Genomic DNA, 20,499 nt, shown 5'->3' on the forward strand with positions numbered 1-20,499 from the left:
CCTACTCGGGGTACAACCAGATCAAGATGAATCCCAGAGACATTCTAAAGACAGCCTTCATCACCCACAGGGCAGTCTATGCCTATGTAATGCTGCCGTTCGGATTGACTAATGCGGGAACAACATATCAAAAGGCAATGAATAAAATCTTCAAGGACCAGATTGAAAGGAACCTGGAATCCTATGTGGACGATATGATTGCAAAATCCACAAGCGTCCCCGGGCACATAGGAGACCTGAGAGAATGCTTCGACAACTTGAGAAAATACTCACTCAGGCTCAATCCAGAAAATGCACATTTGGAGTAGGGGCAGGAAAATTCCTTGGATTCATGATAAGCAACCGAGAAATTGAAGCCAACCCAGAAAAAGATAAAGGCAATTCAAGAGATGAAGGCTCCCAGAACACAAAAAGATGTGCAGAAGCTAGCAGGATCGCTAGCAGCACTCAGAAGATTCATCTCCAAGCTAGCTGAGAGATGCCGTACCCTTCTTTGACCTATTAAAAGGAGAAACCAACAAGAGAGAAGTTAATTGGAGCCCGGAATGCCAAAGCGCATTTGAAGAAATCAAATGGTACCTTTCTCAACCCCCTGTGTTAACAAAACCTCAACCCGGGGAACCCCTATCCCTTTACCTGTCAACAGGGGCCCTGGCAGTTGGAGCAGCCTTGATCAGGGAAGAGAATGGCAAACAACAACCAGTTTATTATGTGAGCCAAGTGCTAAAAGATGCAGAGACCCGGTACCCGAGGCTAGAAAAGTTTGCTTATGCCTTAGTCACAACATCCAGGAAACTCAGACACTACTTCCAGGAAAGGGAGATACGAGTTGTAACAAATCAACCATTAAGGAAGATAATACATAAGCCAGGTGTCTCAGGGAGATTGGTAAATTGGTCAGTTGAGCTAAGTTAGTTCAATCTAAGTTTCATTCCTAGAACAGTAATCAAAGCCCAGGCTCTAGCTGATTTCATCATAGAATGCAATTTCTCAGAAGAAGACCCCGTGCCCAATGAGCATTGACCCTGAGAGAAACACAGATTAAGAAACAGAAGCCTGGGCTCTCAAAGTTGATGGTTCTCAACAAATGAAAGATCGGGAGCCGGCTCATCCTAAAGAGCCCAGAAGGGTTCACAATCCAAACAGCAATCTCATTTGCATTCTCAGCAACAAACAACCAGACAGAGTACGAGGCCTTGATTGCAGATTGAAGCTAGCAAGAACACTCAGGATTCAGAATCTCAAAATCTACAGCGACTCCCAGATCGTCGTAAAGCAACAAATGGCGAGTACATAGCCAAGGATCCAGTTCTAGCCAAGTACCAGGCTCTGGTCCAAAGCTACCTCGCCTTGATACCAAAAACACAAGTCATCCAAATCTGCAGAGAGGAAATTCAGAAGCTGATACACTATCTAAGCTTGTTCAAAATTCATCAGACCTGGATTGCTCCGTCTACTTCGAAGAATTGCAGAAACCAAGCACAGATCTGAGGAAGTCATGGAAATAGAAACAGTCCAAATTGGATGACCCATTCATTAACTACTTGGAGAAGGGAGAGCTCCCGGAGGATAAAGGAAGGCTCAAAGGTTAAAGGCAAAATCTTCGAAATTCTTCATGGAAGAGGGAATACTCTATCGCCGGACCTTTTCCTCCCCAATCCTCAAGTGCATAGGCCCAGGAGAGGCACAATACTGCCTCATGGAAGTTCACGAAGGAATCTGCGGGGACCACATGTCCGCAAAAGCACTAGCTCACAAAATCATAAGGCAGGGGTACTACTGGCCTACTATCCACCAGGATTCAATAGACTTTGTGAAAAAATGCAAGGAATGCCAACTCTTCAGCAATGTGACACGGATTGAGCCCAGTACTACCCTCCTCAGTCTTGTCACCAATCCCATTTGCTGTATGGGGGATTGATATCATGGGACCCTTTCCCAGAGCCAGAGGAGACCTCAGGTACTTACTAGTCTCAATTGACTATATGACAAATGGGTAGAGGCAAAGGGAATGAGAACAATAAACCAACAAGACTGTATCAAGTTCATGGACAACATATTGATGAGGTTTGGAATCCCGAGAGTACTTGTCTTAGATAATGGTCCGCAGTTCGTCGGTTCAGAATTTGAATCCTACCTTCAAGAAAGGGCATCCGACACAAGAAGTCATCTGTAGCCTACCCTCAAGGAAATGGCCAAGTTGAGGTAACTAATCGAATACTTCTCAGGGGGATAGAGAAGAGACTCAGGGAAAGCAAAACAAAATGGCCAGAAGAATTGCCTAATGTACTCTGGGCATACAGAACAAGCCCCAGAACAAGCACAGGAGAAACCCCCTTCAAGCTGGCTTATGGAACTGAAGCATGCTACCAATTGAAGTAGGATCCCCCTCCATCGAGCAATCAACTTTGATGAAATAGCAAACGAGGAGGGGCTCAGAACGAATATTGAGCTAATTGATGAAGTTCGAGACCAGGCAGTGGCAAGAATGGAAAAGTATAAGCAGAAAACAAGAGAGCACTTCAGCAAGAAGTCCCGGGTCAAAAACTTTCAAGTAGGAGATCTGGTCCTTCAAGAAACAGAAGCTTCAGACCCCACTAATACCGGAAAGCTAATGCCAAGTGGGAAGGCCCATACAAGTAAAGGAAGTTCTAAGGCCAGGGACATACAAGATCATAAACATGGATGAGTCTGAAGTACCGAATACATGGCATGGACTCAGGCTCAGAAAGTTTTACCAATAGAAAAAGCAACCAAAAGCAACCAGAACTTGTAGCCTATGGCAAGCAACCAATCCATGATCCGATATTTTGTATGAAAAAATTTTCAAGTCAATGAAAGAATTTCCTTTCTCAGAAAGTTATTACTTTTAAATTAACAGTTATCGAAGCAAAAAAACAACCCGGGTACCTTCTCACACCCGGATTAGAAGCAAAAAACGAAAGCAACCACTATTTGCTTAGAAAAATTTCTAAGTAAATGGAGTAATCACCAATCGGGTTAGACATACCCGGATTAAAGCAAATTTGAAAGCAAAAAACCTGTTTTAACATTTAAATCCAGGTTGCCAAAAAAAAACCATTATGTACTTAAATTTTCCAAGTACATAAAGCAAAAAAGCAAACATCAACCCGGGTAGTTCATATACCCGGATTGAAAGCAAATTTAAAAGCAAAAAACAACCCGGATTAGCATTCAAATCCAGGTTACAAACAACCATTATGCACTTGTATTTCCCCAAGTACATAAAGCAAAAAAATAATACTTCAACCCAGACGGTTATCATAACCGGATCGAAAACAATTTCAACAGCAAATCCGGATACAACTTCATAACCGGAACAATCCGGATATAAAGCCCATCCGGATCGGGGGACATTGCCACAACCTGAATCAGGATCATTTGCGCAATAGAGCCAGGATCCAGATTGCTCATAAAAATAAAAACAACAGATGAAAGAAAAGCAAATATTTTCTACGGCGGAAGAAAGGTTTCAAAGCAGGATCCGGATCGCCATCGATCCGGAACAAATCTAAATATTATATATAGTTCTGAACCGATGTCTGATCCCATATTTCTAGTAGTGAGTGTTAGTTCCTTCTTTTTAGCACCTCACCCACCTTATTTTTCTATAATAATTCATACCCCCCTCATTTTATCCCGCCCATTATTTTGTCAAAGTACAATATCCCCTGTTTTTAATTTTCATTTTACCCAAGTTTGTTATTTTTTCTTTTGCAGAAAATATGTACGTAGACACATGTATATATACTCTTAACTACAAAATATAATAAATAAAACTTATAATGATATTTATATATCCTGATTAAAATATTAATACAATTTTATACATATATTATCTTATTATTCAAAAGAATTAGTATTTATCAATTACTTAAAATATATGTAACTAGAATAAAGTAAAACAGAATATAGATTTGATATATACCATAATCAATATAATTTGGTTAAAGTTGGTGCCATAATATCATATCTATTAGTTTAATATTTTTTTGGCATGATCTAATAGTTTAGTGTTTTTATAGTCACTTAGGCGTAATAATTTCTAGTATTTATTGACAAAATTTTTATTTTTTTATAAGATTAGTGTTATTTTATTTTGTAATCTAAAATTATAATTTTTTAGATGTATTAGTATATCATTATATATTTTTCCTTTGTTTATAATATAATTTAAAATAAAAATCAATTTTTTGTATATTATATTTCATTAATTTACTTTCAAACCAAATAACTGTATTTTAATTAATAGTAATTTATTACAAAAACAATTATGAAAAAAATACATGATTTAAAATCTGGTACAATAGCATTGGATCATCACAATCAGTTTCATAATCATCGCTATCATCTACTTGTGGTGCTTCATCATCTTCAGAACCGTGTGTCATTTCTTCTTCTGAAGATACTTCATCATCATCTAAATCCATGCCTTCACATTCTTCATCATTTAAATATGTTGGAATTCATCCGTATTAATCATATTTAAATGTTCAGGTATATCATCTTGAAACGCATCTTGATGTGATCCCGACAGTTGAGTCACTTCAACTAGTGGACGAGCCTTGACTTACATACGACTAACCAATCTCTCTTGTCTCGTTTAAGACATGGATAGCCACAAAATAAACTTGCATAACATGCATTGCTAAAATGAATGGTTCGTATATCTTCAATTTTTTCTTTGATTCACCTCCACTATAACATAACTCCCATGGCTTCTAGTTCCACTGGATGTTGGATCAAACCAATCACACTTAAACAAGACAGTTTTTTTTATCGGAAGACGTGGATATTCAATGATTAGTATTTCTTCAATTATTCCGAAATAATCATTAGACGTCTCGCTATAATTTGATCCTTTGATGCACACTCCGCTGTTAAATGTTGATCTATTGGCCCCATATTTACGTGTATGAAACTTGTACCCGTTTACATAGTAGATTGGTACCGATTTAACTGACCGAAGAGGTCCAGAAGTAAGATCTCGAATAAATTCATTATGAACCAATGATGTATCCAAAGCCTGAAATGAAAGTGGTCACTTATTAAAATTATATAAAATAATATATCATGGTTCAAATATTAAATATAACTTACATATTTTTTAAACCACAAAGCAAAATCACTTTCCAAACCCTTATCAATATGAGCACTGCTAATATCTGGATTATCTTCTCGAAGCAGATCTATGAAGATCCTGTTCACATAAACAAAAATAATTAAAGTAAAAAATTATATATATATATATAATTTTATTAAAGGATAACTTACTGAATGTATGGGGCAACATTAGAACAGTTAAATAAAATATAAGTATTGGCTGCCTTGTATTCCCGATCATCAAGATATCAGGTTTTTACACTCCCTTGTGCTCTTCCAGGATGGAAAATATTGAAATATTTCCAGGAAGGGTTTCGGCACTTTCACTAGAGTCATTTCGGGGTACTTTCCTATATCTCGTCTGAACATGTTGTTCAAAGTAAAATGAACAAAAAACTGAAGCCTCTTTCACCAGAAAGCATTGCAGATAGATCCCTCCACTCGAGCTTTATTTTCTACATTATTTTTCAAGTGGCGCAAAAACCTTTCAAAAGGATACATCCACCGATACTGCACAGGTCCTGCTATACGTGCTTCTTATGGTAAATGTACTAAAAGATGTTTCATTGAGTCAAACAAAGCCCGGGGAAATATACGCTCCAACTTGCAAAGTATAACATGAATCTGTTCTTCAAGTCTTTGCATATCACTAACTTTCAAAGACGCCGAAGTGAGATCTCTGAAAAAAAGACTTACCTCTGTCACAGCTTCCCAAACATTATTTGGAAGAAATTTACGAAAAGCAAATTGGAAGAAGTCTTTGCATAAATACGTGACAATCATGACTTTTCATTCCAAATAATTTATCTTTTCTCATGTCGATGCAACATCCCATATTTGACACATATCCATCTAGAAATTTCAAATCTTTCAACCATTGACACACTAGTTCTTTACCCCTTCTTATCCAAGCTGTAAGAAGCCTTTGGATATTTTTGTGTCAATTCATCAAATGCTAACTCTGGTCTTCGACAAATCACAGCAATATCAGCTCTTGCCTTATCGTTATCTTTGGTTTTGCCTTCAATCGCCATTATAGTGTTGAAAATATTTTCAAAGACATTTTTTTCGATGTGCATGACGTCGAGATTATGTCTAATGGATAACGTCCTCCAATATGGAAAATCCCAGAAGATACTTCATTTCTTCCATCCACAATTGTAAGTTTTGATGACTTTAGCATTGGGCTCATCACTTCCCAACTCAGTAACTTTCATCATCCAAGAGACTCAATTTCCTGCAATACATTTTCACGTGTACGAACTGGAGGGGCATGTGCATCTACGGTCTTTCCCTTTGTAACCAATTTTTATTTTTTGGAACGAATGATCAGAGGTAGAAACTTTCGATGATTATCAAACAATGTTGGCTTCCCACCATACGAAAGATTATAAGAATCATGATCTTCGGCACAATGAGGACAAGCTAAATGACCAGCAGTTTTCATCCTGATAACATTGAATAAGCAGAAAAATCACTAATAGTTCACATTAAAGCAGCTCCCATTTAAAAATTTTCTTTGAAAGATACATCCCATTTCTGAACTCCAGCATCCCACAACATTTTTAATTCAGCAATCAGAGGTTGGAGGAAAATATCTATCTTTTGCTTTGGGTTTTTTGGTCCAGGAACAAAGTACCGACAAAAACATGTATGGTTCTTTTGAACACATCCATGGGGGCAAATTATACGGAGTCACTATAATTGGCCAAGAAGAATATTGTCGACCAGTTTGACCGAATGGTTGAAACCCATCAGCAGAAAGTCTGAGTCTAACATTTCTTGTCTCAGAGGAAAATGAGGGATGTGCTCTGTTAAATTGTTTCCACTCTTCAGAGTCTGAACAATGACGCATTACATTATCTTCTTGATGATGCTCAGCATGCCATCTCATATTGGATGCCGTTGTCGGTGAAGCATACAACCTTTGCAATCTTGGTGCCAACGAAAAATATATCATTTTTTTTCACAGCTATTTTTGTTTTCTCTTTAGTAGACTTGTTGACTCTAACTTTGTATCTCAACTGTGAGCAATTTACACAGCTTCATGTCAGCATCTTCACCCCAGAAAATCATACACCCATTAACACAACAATCAATATGTATGGAGGGAAGTCCTAATCCTTCCATATGTTTCTTCGTACTGTAAAAACTTTCTAGAAAATTATTGTCTTTTGGTAAGATGCCTTTGATGAATTCTGATGTCTGATTAAAGCATTCCTCCGACCAATGATGTTCAGATTTCAGATGTAGCATTTGAGTGACAGCTGACAACTGAGAAGTTTCACAAACCATCGTCCAATTCTCGTTCTGAAGATTTCAACATGTTATACAATTTCTGTGCTTCAAAATTGGGGTTTCTCTTCCTGACAAGGCACATCAAATTTTGAACCAACTGCATCCATCACCATATTGTGCATCAAGTTACCTTTTTCACCAGAAATATTGGAGTCACAGGTAGAAGATTGCGTGGCATTTTCTTTAATAATATATGGCTCATCATGTCGGTCCCATACATAATAATTTTTCACGAATCCTTTTTTAACAAGTGCAACTCCACGATGTCCGCATCCCAGAATTTACGATTGTTACAATTGAAACAAGGACATTTTATATTTGTTCCATCTAAAGATGATTCCAGAGTCTTCACATACTTCATAAATTTTTCGAGCCCTTCAACGAATATCGGATTTAAATATCCTTGATTACTACATGTCTTATACTAAATTTGTGCAATATTGCCTAGTCCATTGTACATATTATGTTGGAGATAGTGGAGTATTTGTACGAGGGAGTTTATATGTTTAGTGTGGTTTGTCTTGTTTTTTTGGTCGTGGCTCGGACTAGTAAACTTTGAACTTTGTTTATGATCAATTATCTCTTAAATAAATTACATAAAAATAATTACAAAAGAGAAAATTCTGAAGCGGTGGCATTAAAAATATTTATTGTCTACTGTCATAATAATTAGGTTTTGTTAGAGAGTCGAATTAGAATATAATGTCAAATGTCTAGTATAAACTAACTGTAGCGGGTTATTATAACATTATTAAATTAATATCCATAAATATGAATCTCTGATTCATTTACCTTTTTTATATTAAATTGTAAATTATATTAGAATTTCAATTAACTATAACATTTTCAAATAGTTTTTACATTTTCAAACAGTTTTTAAGGAGACACATTTATTTAGTTTTCTTATGAATATTTTTTCCATATCTTAGTTTTATTTTTTAAATATTATTTGGTGTACATGTTTATTCTAATTAATTTGTCACACTAAATATCTATTATTTATTTATTTAAGAAATGATCATCATTTAAAATATTTTTTACTTATTATTTTTTCCATCTCCTACCTCATCACCACTCAGAGTCAACATGAGTGGGTTACCCCGTTGATCCACTAATTTAGTGTGCTTGTAAATCCACTAAGTTAGTGTGATATGTAAATAGGAACTTTAACTAGTGTAATATCAAAACGTATTTTATGTTTATTAGGAATTACTAGTTTAAAATCCGTCTAAGGTAAAGGCTTTTTAAATATATATTTTTATTACTTATAAATATTTTATATAAAAATTTTGATAGAAAATTTGATCATAATCTAATCATGTTGGTAAGTTTATAATAGTTGATATTAGTAATTTATGTTGATAAAATTATATTTTTAGGAAATTGTAATCTTAGTAATATAATGTTGTTAATAATATTTATAATATTCATTTAATTGACTAATATAAATTTAATATTTTAAAACTATTATTTTAAAATTATAAAATTTAAAATTTTAATATTAATATATTAAGATTTTAATAAAAATTATAATCTTCATTATTATTGAAGAAATTACCTTTTTTAAAGCCTATTCATGATTGTACTATCTCACCTATATTTATTTTTCAAACTAATAACATGACAAATTGACATATATTTTTTAAAATAAATTTGGATTTTTTTATGTTTTTACCTTCTTAGTTCAAATATTCAAAAATGATAGTTATAGCAAAAGTTATCAGTATAAATTTTGTATTTTTGTAGCAATCTATTTTTATTAATATTTTTTTGTTTACTTCTTTTCTAGCTCTGAAGTGGTATAAAGTATTTAAAAATTTAATTCTATTTTTATTTAATTATTATTTTTTATTACAAATGTATGTTAGTATAGTTAATTAATCTATTATGGTGCCTGTGTATTAGGAGATGTTGTGTAATAGCTGCCGGGAAGACCAACTGTATCTCGTGAACTCCTTTACATCAAGTATGTTTTGATATTTTATCTTAATATTTCAAAAAATGTTCATTTTTAGTTAAGTTTCAAATTTTTTCCATTAAACAAGAATCATTTTTAATCGTGTTAAAATATTTTTTCCATTTTAAGTAAAATGCTTAATATAATTATATTACTAGTAATAATAAAATTTTCTTAAGTACAGTGTCCCTTTATAACAATATTTAAATATATAATTGACAAAGTATCTATACTTCAAAATTAACATATAATTGACAAAGTATCTATGCTTTTACAAAATTAACATTGATTAAAATTTTAAATTCTAAACAGTTATATATATAAAAACTTGCTTTTACAAAAACTACTCATGCTTTAATAAATCAACTTGCACATTCAAATATTTAGCAAATCAATAAAATATATTCAAATTATTATAATATGTATTCTGTGTACCTTTTTGTAATTTCTATATGTCCGTATATGCTCCACCTCTTTATCTCTTATATGCTTCAACTCTAAAACAACATCACATTCAAATATATTTAGTATGTCAATAAAATATATATTTTATTTAAATTGCATCTCTTTACCACTTATATGCTCCAACTCTAAAATAATATCACATTCAAATATATTTAGTAAGTCAATAAAATATATTTAAATTATTATAATATGTATTTGGTGTACCTTTTAGTGGTTCAGTATATCTCTTATCTGGTACAACTCTTGACATGATTTGGGGTGCCCCTCTACTGCAACTCTTGATCCTTTATGCTCCAACTGATCCCATGATATACAAATTAAAATAAAATTGAATTTAAACTATGTCTGTGATATGCTAAAGTTAAAAAAACATGAAAGCAATTTAGGGAGTTTGAGCTTGCTTTATACTCTGTCCAAGGTGAACATGAGTTATAATTTATAAATTTTTGGCTCTGCAAATTATCCAGGATAGTGATGACATATATTATATATTTTTAAAGTGAAGTTATGATAACGTTATGATAATGTAAATTTTCAAAAATTTGTAACTAACTTAATGATAAGGTGAAATGATCTTTTAAAAAATTAAATTTTGCAATGTACTACTGCCTTATCCTAACAAAACACCATAAAAAGAGTCAACATAATCTAATAGTTATCCCTAATAAACTAACCAGAAATTGTGGTGAAATAATTGTAAAGACAAGTCACTAAAATTTGTCTGCTATTTATATATATATAGTAAAAAAGTAAGGTTTATATACTTCAAATTAAATAAATTCTTCACTTACTACATTAGGTGTATTATTAATACGTTTTCAAGATATTAATCAAGTCCTTTCTGAAAACATGTTTAATTTATATTTCACTTAATTTTTTACATTACAGCAGCAACAATTAAAAGTTCAAAGATTAGCAACACATTTAATTCAAACCTTGCATTCACAACTTTTCCGTTACTAGCATTCTTTGGCAATCCGTCCCTATACTGTTAACAATTTTGTTAGAAATTCATTGTTAAATTTCTGTTGGCAAAAGGTCTCAAATATGACAGTAAATTGGGCGGGAGTTTTTGGGGCCAAATTATGGTGACAGAATATTTTTGTCATTAATATTTTATCGTATTTTCGTCACTAAACCATCACACGTTCTTTAACTGTAATTTTTGTTAATAATTTATCATTAATTAGCAACAACTTTTTTCCGTCACTAAATTTGGTCACTAAATATAGCTTTTTGTGTACTGTATATACTGTGTTACTGTAGTCATAATTTAAATAGTGATCTCAATTAATGAAACTTTTTATTACTTATATGTTTAGAGCATATGTATCAAAACTGTATTTTCATTGATTCAACGACTTTTTTAATTGGCCAAATAAAATATAGTATGTAATTGTAGTAAATCAAATGAGTCAAAAATTGATACTCCTTTGATTCATTAATGACATTTAAGAATTGATGGAGCTCCCAACAGTTGGCAATTTTGTGGACCCACATATTCACCTTTTTTTTGACATGTTCCATCTTTTCAGATAGAACTTGCTCTATTTTTTTTTTAATTTTAGTATATTACAACTGCTTTTAAATATAATTCTTTGTGTTCATTTTTCACACAAAATTTTAAAGAATCAAATGGAAACGAAATAATTTTTTTGAATTCAGTACTACAAAATTTCTCTTGTATATTTTTAAAAACTTAAAATGATTTTGAGATTACTCAAATAAATTTAGATCAAGACACGTGTTAGAAGATGAGTCAACAAAATTCTAATCGAAAATCTAAAACTATCAACAATATTATCAAGAAAATATAAAATTATCTACAACATATTATTGCTTTCAAAAATATTATTTGTGAGACATAGAGATGAAGTTAAATATATAATATTTAATCTATATTTTTAAGTAAGATAATAAATATATAATCTTAAATGTGTATTATTAAGTAGGATACTTGAGATTATGTATTATTTATTTGAGAAATAGCAATTGATTAATTGATGAAATTGTATGGGTGCATAAAATCTATGAAAAAATATTGATTTAGTGTGAATAGTAATTAAAGCCATTGATTCAATTGATGAATTGATGAATTTATGAAGCAAACGGGTCCATATGCTCTTACATGGAATGAAATGCACAGAGTTTTTACACGCGCTACCCATATAATTCCCAATTTAGGGTTCTAACTTTTACATAAAACTCTTAATCTTCATCGTATACATTTTTTCATAACCTTTGGTTGTTGGACGACGCCTAAAGTTGAATGGCCAAACATATCCCATGCAGATAGAAGTTAGAACTTATAGGCTTGTACCTGGACTGTAAACACCATTAAACTCGGGTTCGAGTTTGACTAAACTTATTTTTGAAGCTTGAAATTCGAGTCGACAATGTTTGAAAAGCTCGAACCAACACTACTATGTACAAAACAAGTCTAAAAAATCAAGATCCGCTACACTAAATTGTTAGTGTTTGTGCCCTAGAAACAACACAGTTATATTTTTTTTTATGATATTTGGATTATTAATGTTCATGTTCCATCAATTATTCTTTTAATAATTTATTAAGTCTTAATTTACTGCGATATAAATATTAGATTAATAAATGTCCTTTGAATATGATATAGATTATATATCTCTAAGTACGTGACATAGAAATGAGATTATGTGAATAGTATCAATATTCCCAAATATCCCTTGTCGAGTATTATTATTAAGGGATAATAATAATGCATTGAGACTAGTGTGTTTGTTGACTGATGATCACATCTCATTGATCATATGTATAAAGATACTAAAGTCGAAAACACAAGCAGATATAAACATACATGATGTTTGGTAGACCCAATGTGAGATTCCACATGTCTGTTGTGTCATAAATAATTCTCACAGTGATAATGATGTAATGTTCCTTCGACTTGAAATCATTATGATTAATATACTTTGATTACATCAAAAGTTGACTTTGACCGGGTAATGATAAAAGTGTACTTCGGGTATATTAGGAATTGTGTGAGAAATATGAATGATCTAGAAATGATTTAACCCTCATAATTTTGGAGAGATATTATTGGCCTTTTATGTGAGCTAGATTATGAAATGCGTGGCGTCGTGCTCAAATGTTGGTTTGAAATGACAGTCTACTCATCGATTAAGGAAACTTGGATTAAACCATGAAGAGGATGACACATAACATGCCTCGAGTTTAATCTATAATATTTGGTTAAAAGGATTATATTACATTGTACATTATTCACGAAAGGTTTATCGATCACCGATTTAATTATTATTACTTGGGTAGTAATGATGTATTACTAGATGCCGCTCATTGTTTACGATTTTAAATTAGATTTAACTTTGTTGCCAACGTAATAATAACCTAAAGGGTCACACACAGAATGATTGGAAAATTATTTAATTTAAATTTGGATTTAAATTAAATGTAAGTAATTCGAATAATTTATTATTAATTAAGTAAAACTTAATTAGTTAAATAAATAAGAAATTTGAGTTTACTATTAAATCCGAAATTGAGTTATTGGGTGATTAAGTAAGACTTAATTAATAATAACTAGGATTTTCGGATTTATTAAAACTCTAAATTAGTTTAGGGTTAGAAGTCTTTTTCACTTGCCTATATAATATTTTTTTTAAGCCTCAACTAGGGTTGTGCGTTTTTATAATATAAAAACACAAACCCTAGCAACTTGAGAGAGAAAGTGAGAGAGAAAAGGCGGCTTCTGATTTACGAGTGCTAAAACACGCTTATCCTTCGTTCGATCATTCGTGTGGATACCTTCAAGGCGTAGATCATTTCGCGACGTGATACATGGTGGTTGTTGAAAACTTGGAATTCCATTAGACAAAATAAATCGTAAAACATTTTAAGATAAACATCTTAACCACGAATTAAATATCATCTTTTCGCATTGATCCTACGTTGAGTTTTGATTTTTCTGGTTTTTACAATTTAAAACATTGTTTCCGCTGCGTTTATTCCTCGAAACCCAACATAAATTTGTAAAGTGCATAACCCTTCATCTCAAAATAAGTCGCTTGGACTTTAGGCGCATGTTTTATGGTGTACAAAAAAGTGACTTCCACGTATTATTTAGACAATTTTCTTTTTTAATAAATTATTACCTTTAAATTTTTATTCATTAAAAGATGAAATTAAGAAAAAAAATGGGTATATGATAGTTTTTTGCACCTTAAAGTACGTGCGCTTAATTAAAGCAACACTTGTTTTGAAAAACAGATTATTAATTAAATCTATAACCCTTATTATAATCGAAACCCCCTGTTTAAACAGTACTTTGGTTGCGAGGCTTACAATGTAAATGACCTAGAGAGCAAACCAAATCTTGATTTTGCAAAGAAGTGGTGCCAGATTGATCAAAGTCTAATGCAAATTTATATAAATGAAATGATCATTACAAAAAGTCAAAAACTACGGCGATAATTATACAAGTGTGAAGAGTTAAACAATTTACTTCATAAATATTGTATACTAATAGGGATTTTTTCCTGCGCTACGCGTTTTAAATATATTTAATTTTTTAAAAAATATTAAATAATATAAAGAGAAATATTTACATAACTTTTCAGTTAATGAATAAAATGTACGCGGATATACTTTTTCACGTATGTTAGAAAAATATATGTTGTGTTGTCTTAATTTTTGTTTTAAAACATAATTAACTAATTTTAATTTTTGTTTGTAATAACTTCTGCTTCATCCTCTTTGTCGCTATTTGCTTACATATGCATTAATCAATAAGAGAAGTAAAATAAGTATACCGATTCGTTTTACAGAACCAAAGTTGTACCCAGAGTCTTACTTACCAAAGCATGTTGCAGTCGTGCATTCTCTTCTTTTATAACCTGTAGTTCTGCTTCCAGATCACATTTATGAGCCTTTCCAATAAGAAATTATGAAAACAAACATTAAAAACAGACTTGGCCTAGCCCTTTTAAATACCGTGGTGTTAATCTAAACATTTCTTATTTTTATGAACATTTCTTCTCACATAAAAATTTAAACCAAAGTAAATTTTTCTGCAACCACCTAAGTATTAAGTATCACTTTGCATCTTCCACATTATTCGTTCACGGTTTAATCATTTCAAGGGAAATTGACGTACCTGCCTCCTTGCCCTTGACCTGGCTGCAGATTCACTGTTTCTGATCATACTGGGCTGCTTCCTTGCCGCCACCTTCTCAAACTGACCATTGCACATGTCTGCTGCATTACCATTCTTGTCAAATTTTGGGAAAACTGAACTAGCAGAACTTCTCACCATACAGAACTTCTGGTGGTTGGTACCACAGGCCATTCTTTCTGGCAGTGGCTGATAAACCGACACATTTCCTCCCCCTCCTGAAGCAGTAACAACCGCACAACCAGGTGTACATGACTGCTGCAGAGGAGGTGAACGATCATGTGCCCGCACCACACCAGCCAAAATTAGAAAATCCTCGAGGTTCCTCTCTTTGTTTGTTGCCTGATTCTGGGCAGAGTTAACTTCCTGAAAATTAGCAGTATCATTCACTGATGATGTTTCTATCTCGCCTTCAGGAAACTATGGATTAATATTGGCTGTGGCTGCAGCTGTGGGGATTGTGGCTGCTCCCATGGGGGCAGCAGTGCTGAGGGAAATATCGGTGCGTGGGAGAAGTTGTTCAGGAGTTCACCAATGTTCATTGATCCGGAGCTTCCAATGTCATCAGAGAATGTGTGTTGAAACACCTCAAGGAGGAAAAAGATTGACGACGATTTAGGGATGGGGGGCGTGGCTGTCAGGATGTTGTGGGTTTGTTGATTGAAGAGATGATTGAAGACATTCATCATCATATAATTATTGATATAAGCAACGAGGCATGAAACCGAATTGGAGATAAAATAAGATAATAAATATGTACAACTAGCATAAGCAATATTCAGATGCACTGAAAATACAAAGACCACTTATCAACCATGGATTATGTACAATAGTTGGGAGGCTTCCATTATGAGTGTCCTACATTTCAAATTGGAATTAAAGGATTGAAATAAAAATAAGTACTAGGTCGGGGAGAGAGCAAACCAAACCTCTGATTTTGCAAAAAGAATGACGAAGTTAATTTGCCAGATTGATTAAAGTTGAATGCTGATTCATAGAGATGAAATGATCACCACGAAATGTTAAAACTTAATGCGGCAGTTTAATCGTGAACGGCTAAACCTTTTGCTTCATAAATATTTTATGCTATCTTAGGGTATACTTGTTTATCATATGCTTTAGCATCTGCACAGATAAAGTGGAACTGCCGCGTTAACTTTCAGTTGATAAATATGAATTGTATAACGAATAAAAATAAAGCGCGGAAAGTGACAAGGCTTGTTTTGCTTTCATACAAAGGTATGTAGAAGTCTACGACAGTTAGATATAAAAAAAATTACTTTGCAATATGTAGGCATGATAATCATTTTGGGTCGTTTACTTTCGTACTCATAATATTCTTCAAAAAATCGACTTTTTTTATTTGCTTCAACTTAAGTGCACAACCACATTCATTTTAATTAAAATTTTCACAATTTTTCATTTTTGTATAATATTGGAGGACATACAAATAATTTTCGCTTCCGACCTTAAAAATTGTATGGTCGCCCCGATGCCAAGTACTTTTTAGAGAATATATTTATATCTTTAATATTAAAGATAAATTAAGCAGGCAGTTCAAGTTCAAATTAGAAATCCAAATTCCTAATTATGTACTAGAGATTGAAAGTGGTGTCAAGAGAAAGTGAGGGTGGTACTAAGAGAGATTAGCGGGAGAGATTAGCCAGAAAGATTGACTAGAGAGCGAGCGAGCGAGAGTGGAAGTGCCGAAAGTGAGAGACGATTGAGTGAGGGTGTTTTGAGTCGAAGAGAGTTGATTGAGTGTGGTTGTATGAAAATTGGGGCGGCATTAGCCCAAAAGTAATCCCTGTAAAATTATGAAGAATGATTTAGTTAAATAATACTCCCTCCATATATTTTTAATTTTTACATTTGACTTTTGTGTAGTCAATTTGACCAAAATTTATTGATATTTTATAAATATTCTCTATAGTACCATTATAGAAATGACTTTTCCCGTTAATACCATCAATTTATTATCTTTTACTCATGATAATTTATTAGCTTCTACTCATTAATAATTCACTTCGAATACCCTCGTGTAAGTAAAATGTAATAGAATTGATTTCGGTTTGAAAACAAATTGTATAGTTGAATTATTCGTGAAAAAATACATGAAATAGATTCTTAAATAATGTAAAATGTAGTCAATATGAGTGAAATATTAATGATCAAAGTTTGATTATAAAACTTAAATATATATCACTCAATTTAACTCCATTTTACATGATTCAAAAGTCTATTTCATGTATTTATTTACAAATTTCAAATATAAAATTTTTCGACTCGATTGAGTGTGGTTGTATGAAAATTTGGGCGGCATGAGCCCAAAAGTAATCACGGTAAAGTTATGAAGAATGATTTAGTTAAATAATACTCCCTCCATGTTTTTTTTAATTTTTACATTTGACTTTTGTGTAGTCAATTTGACCAAAATTTATTGATATTTTATAAATATTCTCTATGGTACCATTATAGAAATGACTTTTCCCGTTAATACCGTCAATTTATTATCTTTTACTCATGATAATTTATTAGCTTCTACTCATTAATAATTCACTTCGAATACCCTCGTGTAAGTAAAATGTAATAGAATTGATTTCGGTTTGAAAACAAATTGTATAGTTGAATTATTTGTAAAAAAATACATGAAATAGATCCTTGAATAATGTAAAATGGAGTCAATATGAGTGAAATATTAATGATCAAAGTTTGATTATGAAACTTAAATATATATCACTCAATTTAACTCCATTTTACATGATTCAAAAGTCTTTTTCATGTATTTATTTACAAATTTCAAATATAAAATTTATGTTCCAGTCCGAAATCAATCCAATAATAGTTTACTTAACACGGGATATTCCAAGTAAAAAATCAAATGTAGAGAGTTACCACGCGTAAAAGTCATTAAATTGATGTTCCAGTGAGAAAAGTCAATTCTATAGTGATATTATAGAGAATATCTCAATATTTATTAATTGAACAAAACAAAAAAAAATTATCATTAAAAAATATATTTATCTACTTTAATATATAATTTTCAGTTTTTTAAATAATATAAAAATAACATTTATATTTGGGTGTTTTGAAAAATACCCAAGTTTAAAAACATTTTTGCAAAAATACTGTTATTTTTTTAAAAAAAAATTGTAAAAATACTTTTTAATTTGCAAAATACTATTTTTTAAATTTATTTTTTTTGTAAAAATATGGTTTTTGGCAACTGAAATGAACTGCATGCAACCTTTGATGAGTTTCTACAATTATATGCAACTAGTTGCATATCTGTTTGATTTTGGCTGATACCGTATTTTTACAAAAGGATTCCGAAGATAGTAAAATTGCAAAAAAACCTAGAAAATTTAGTATTTTTGATAATTTCTCTTTATTTTTTTTACCAAAATTTGACTTGCTTGATGGATATAAAAAATATGACTACAGAAAATGGGAATGACCAACAACAATACTAAGTGCAAGTTTGGCTCAACATTCTTGGGGCTCATTTGAGTCCAAAGCCCATTATACTATTTGATAGGGTATAATAGACCCGGGTAGGTGTCAACCTGGACTAAAGGGAGGCAGGATCAACCGACCTGCTAAGACCCCCCTCTCCCAGGCCAATCAAGCATAGGAGCCCAGGCCCGGGCCTATCCTACTTCCCGGATCCGGATCAGGGCCAAAACCACAGTGAGGGAGGTCCCAGCAAGCACATGCACATCCCACAACCCGCCAAGTAAAGGTACGTGGGCACATGAGTATGACAGCTATCAACAACCAGCACACCAGAAAAGCACGGCGCATGTCAGGGGCCGTTAGGACACTCTGGAGGTGGTCCTCCCTTGGACACATGTAAGCAATCCACCCAAGCCAGGCGTCCTCTGGTCCCAAGATCCAACGGCCCAGATTTAGAGGTAACTACCCCTAAACCCTACCTTGGGGCTATATATACCCCCAAGGCTGAAGGGTTTAGGGGTTGGAAAATAATTTCTCTTGCACTCACACACTCACATACACTCAAAAACATACAGCAGCCATCACATATAAACACATACAGAGCAGCCTCTAAATTACATAAATATATATATATATACCTTCATCTTCTCCAAAGCCTGTTCTTATTCTTACACCGGAGGCGCCGTGGGAGCCAAACCCCCCTTCCGGTGTTGTTTTGCAGGCGCCCAACCTGCAGCTACACCTCTCTCACGCACAGAAGGTCCAGGAACGCCGACGGACGGAGCCGCCCGCTCACCGGAGTTATCATTTGGCGCTAGAAGGAGGGGCCTCCATCCTTGGGTCTCGGTGCCCCTGGATTCATCTTCATCAGCAAACTCTTGAGAGAGTCCACTTTCAAACCTGTAAGAACATAAACAACCAAACCCTTTCTTGAATATGAGTTTTCATTTTGAACACGTTTGTATGAGCTTCTTGCTTTAGGCCGTGTTTGTGTGAGCCCGCTCTTGTTTACTAAGTTTTAGTTGTTTAGGGTTTGATAGTCTTGGTAATCTCGAAGCCTGGGGTTTAATAGTCTTGGTGGTTTAAAACCCAGAACTGTTTTAGCTTGCGTATTTTCTTTTGTGTTCAAGAGCCTGCTGTTCTTGTTTGGTATTATTTTTAGCAAAACCCAGAAAGTTTTGCTTGCTGTTATTCTGGACAATTTTTGTAATATTCAAAAAAGCAACCTCAGATCCACATTTGTAGCCTCAAATCTTGGTTAGTTGTTTGTACAATTGTGGTAATGGCAAGAGCAGGAAAAAGTACAGCTGGTACGCCCTCCGCCAGTACCCACATTCAAGATCAGGACCCCTCTCAAGTTCAAGAACCTGGGGGAGACATGGAAACCTTCCAGGAGCAACCACTGACACAGCATACTCCAATCAGGGATGCTAGAAATGTCATAGAGCTAAATCAGTACAAGTACACAAATGTTCCAGTTGCAGAGGAGCATATGGCTAACTTAACAAGCCATGAACTTGCTGAAGCAATCAGGCTCTACAGAGATGAACAAGCCCGGGCTCAGATAGAATTTGAGCAAGATGATGAGCAAGAAGAGTTCGGGGACTCTCAGCAATCCAGGAGATCTGTCTTCGACCGAATTTGGGCTAAGGCAAAAAAGAATCAAAAGGAGCCTAGCAAGAAGGAGACAGAAGCAACAAGAAAGAAAAAGCTAGAAGAAATCAGAGAAAAGATAAGAAAAGAGGAGGAGGAAAAGCTGGAGCAAAAAATTCAGAAAAGAATGCAGATGGAGGAGGAGAGACTCCTAGCTAAAACAAAAGGAAAAAGAGCACGGAGGGACTCTACCCCCGAACTCATTTCCGATGACGAAGAGGAGGGTCAGAAAGACCTCAAGGAAATGATCTACGAGCTCCAGAGAAAAATGGAGAAAGAATCCGGGGTGGAATTTGGGGAAACCCTCACGCCCTTCAGCCACTCCCTAGAAGCCATCCCCCGAAAGAAAAATCTCAAATACTACAACTTTGATTCTTTC

General features: G+C 33.5%; 1 protein-coding gene across 1 annotated transcript; it reads right to left on the reverse strand.

Moving 5' to 3' along the window:
• Positions 1–6,327: 6,327 nt before the first annotated feature.
• LOC141665127 (protein ABSCISIC ACID-INSENSITIVE 5-like) lies at positions 6,328–18,863 on the reverse strand. Its single transcript, XM_074471112.1, has 6 exons — positions 18,798–18,863; positions 14,994–15,377; positions 14,695–14,766; positions 10,780–10,832; positions 6,468–6,572; positions 6,328–6,361 (listed from the first exon to the last, which is right to left on the reverse strand). Exons 1-6 carry the CDS (start codon positions 18,861–18,863, stop codon positions 6,328–6,330), a joined length of 714 nt encoding a protein of 237 aa, XP_074327213.1.
• Between the last annotated feature and the right edge of the window lie 1,636 nt (positions 18,864–20,499).

This window comes from Apium graveolens, chromosome 6 (genome assembly GCF_009905375.1).
Source record: "Apium graveolens cultivar Ventura chromosome 6, ASM990537v1, whole genome shotgun sequence".
Classification (NCBI taxonomy): Eukaryota; Viridiplantae; Streptophyta; class Magnoliopsida; order Apiales; family Apiaceae; genus Apium; species Apium graveolens.

Coding starts and splice junctions, on each gene's coding strand:
- LOC141665127 (XM_074471112.1), bottom strand. CDS start 18,863: ATGTGTCCAAGGGAGGACCACCTCCAGAGTGTCCTAACGGCCCCTGAC. Junction 10,833..14,694: donor CACGACTGCAACATGCTTTG/GTAAGTAAGACT, acceptor AATTGTTAACAG/TATAGGGACGGATTGCCAAA. Junction 6,362..6,467: donor TTGTTTGATAATCATCGAAA/GTTTCTACCTCT, acceptor AATGTATTGCAG/GAAATTGAGTCTCTTGGATG.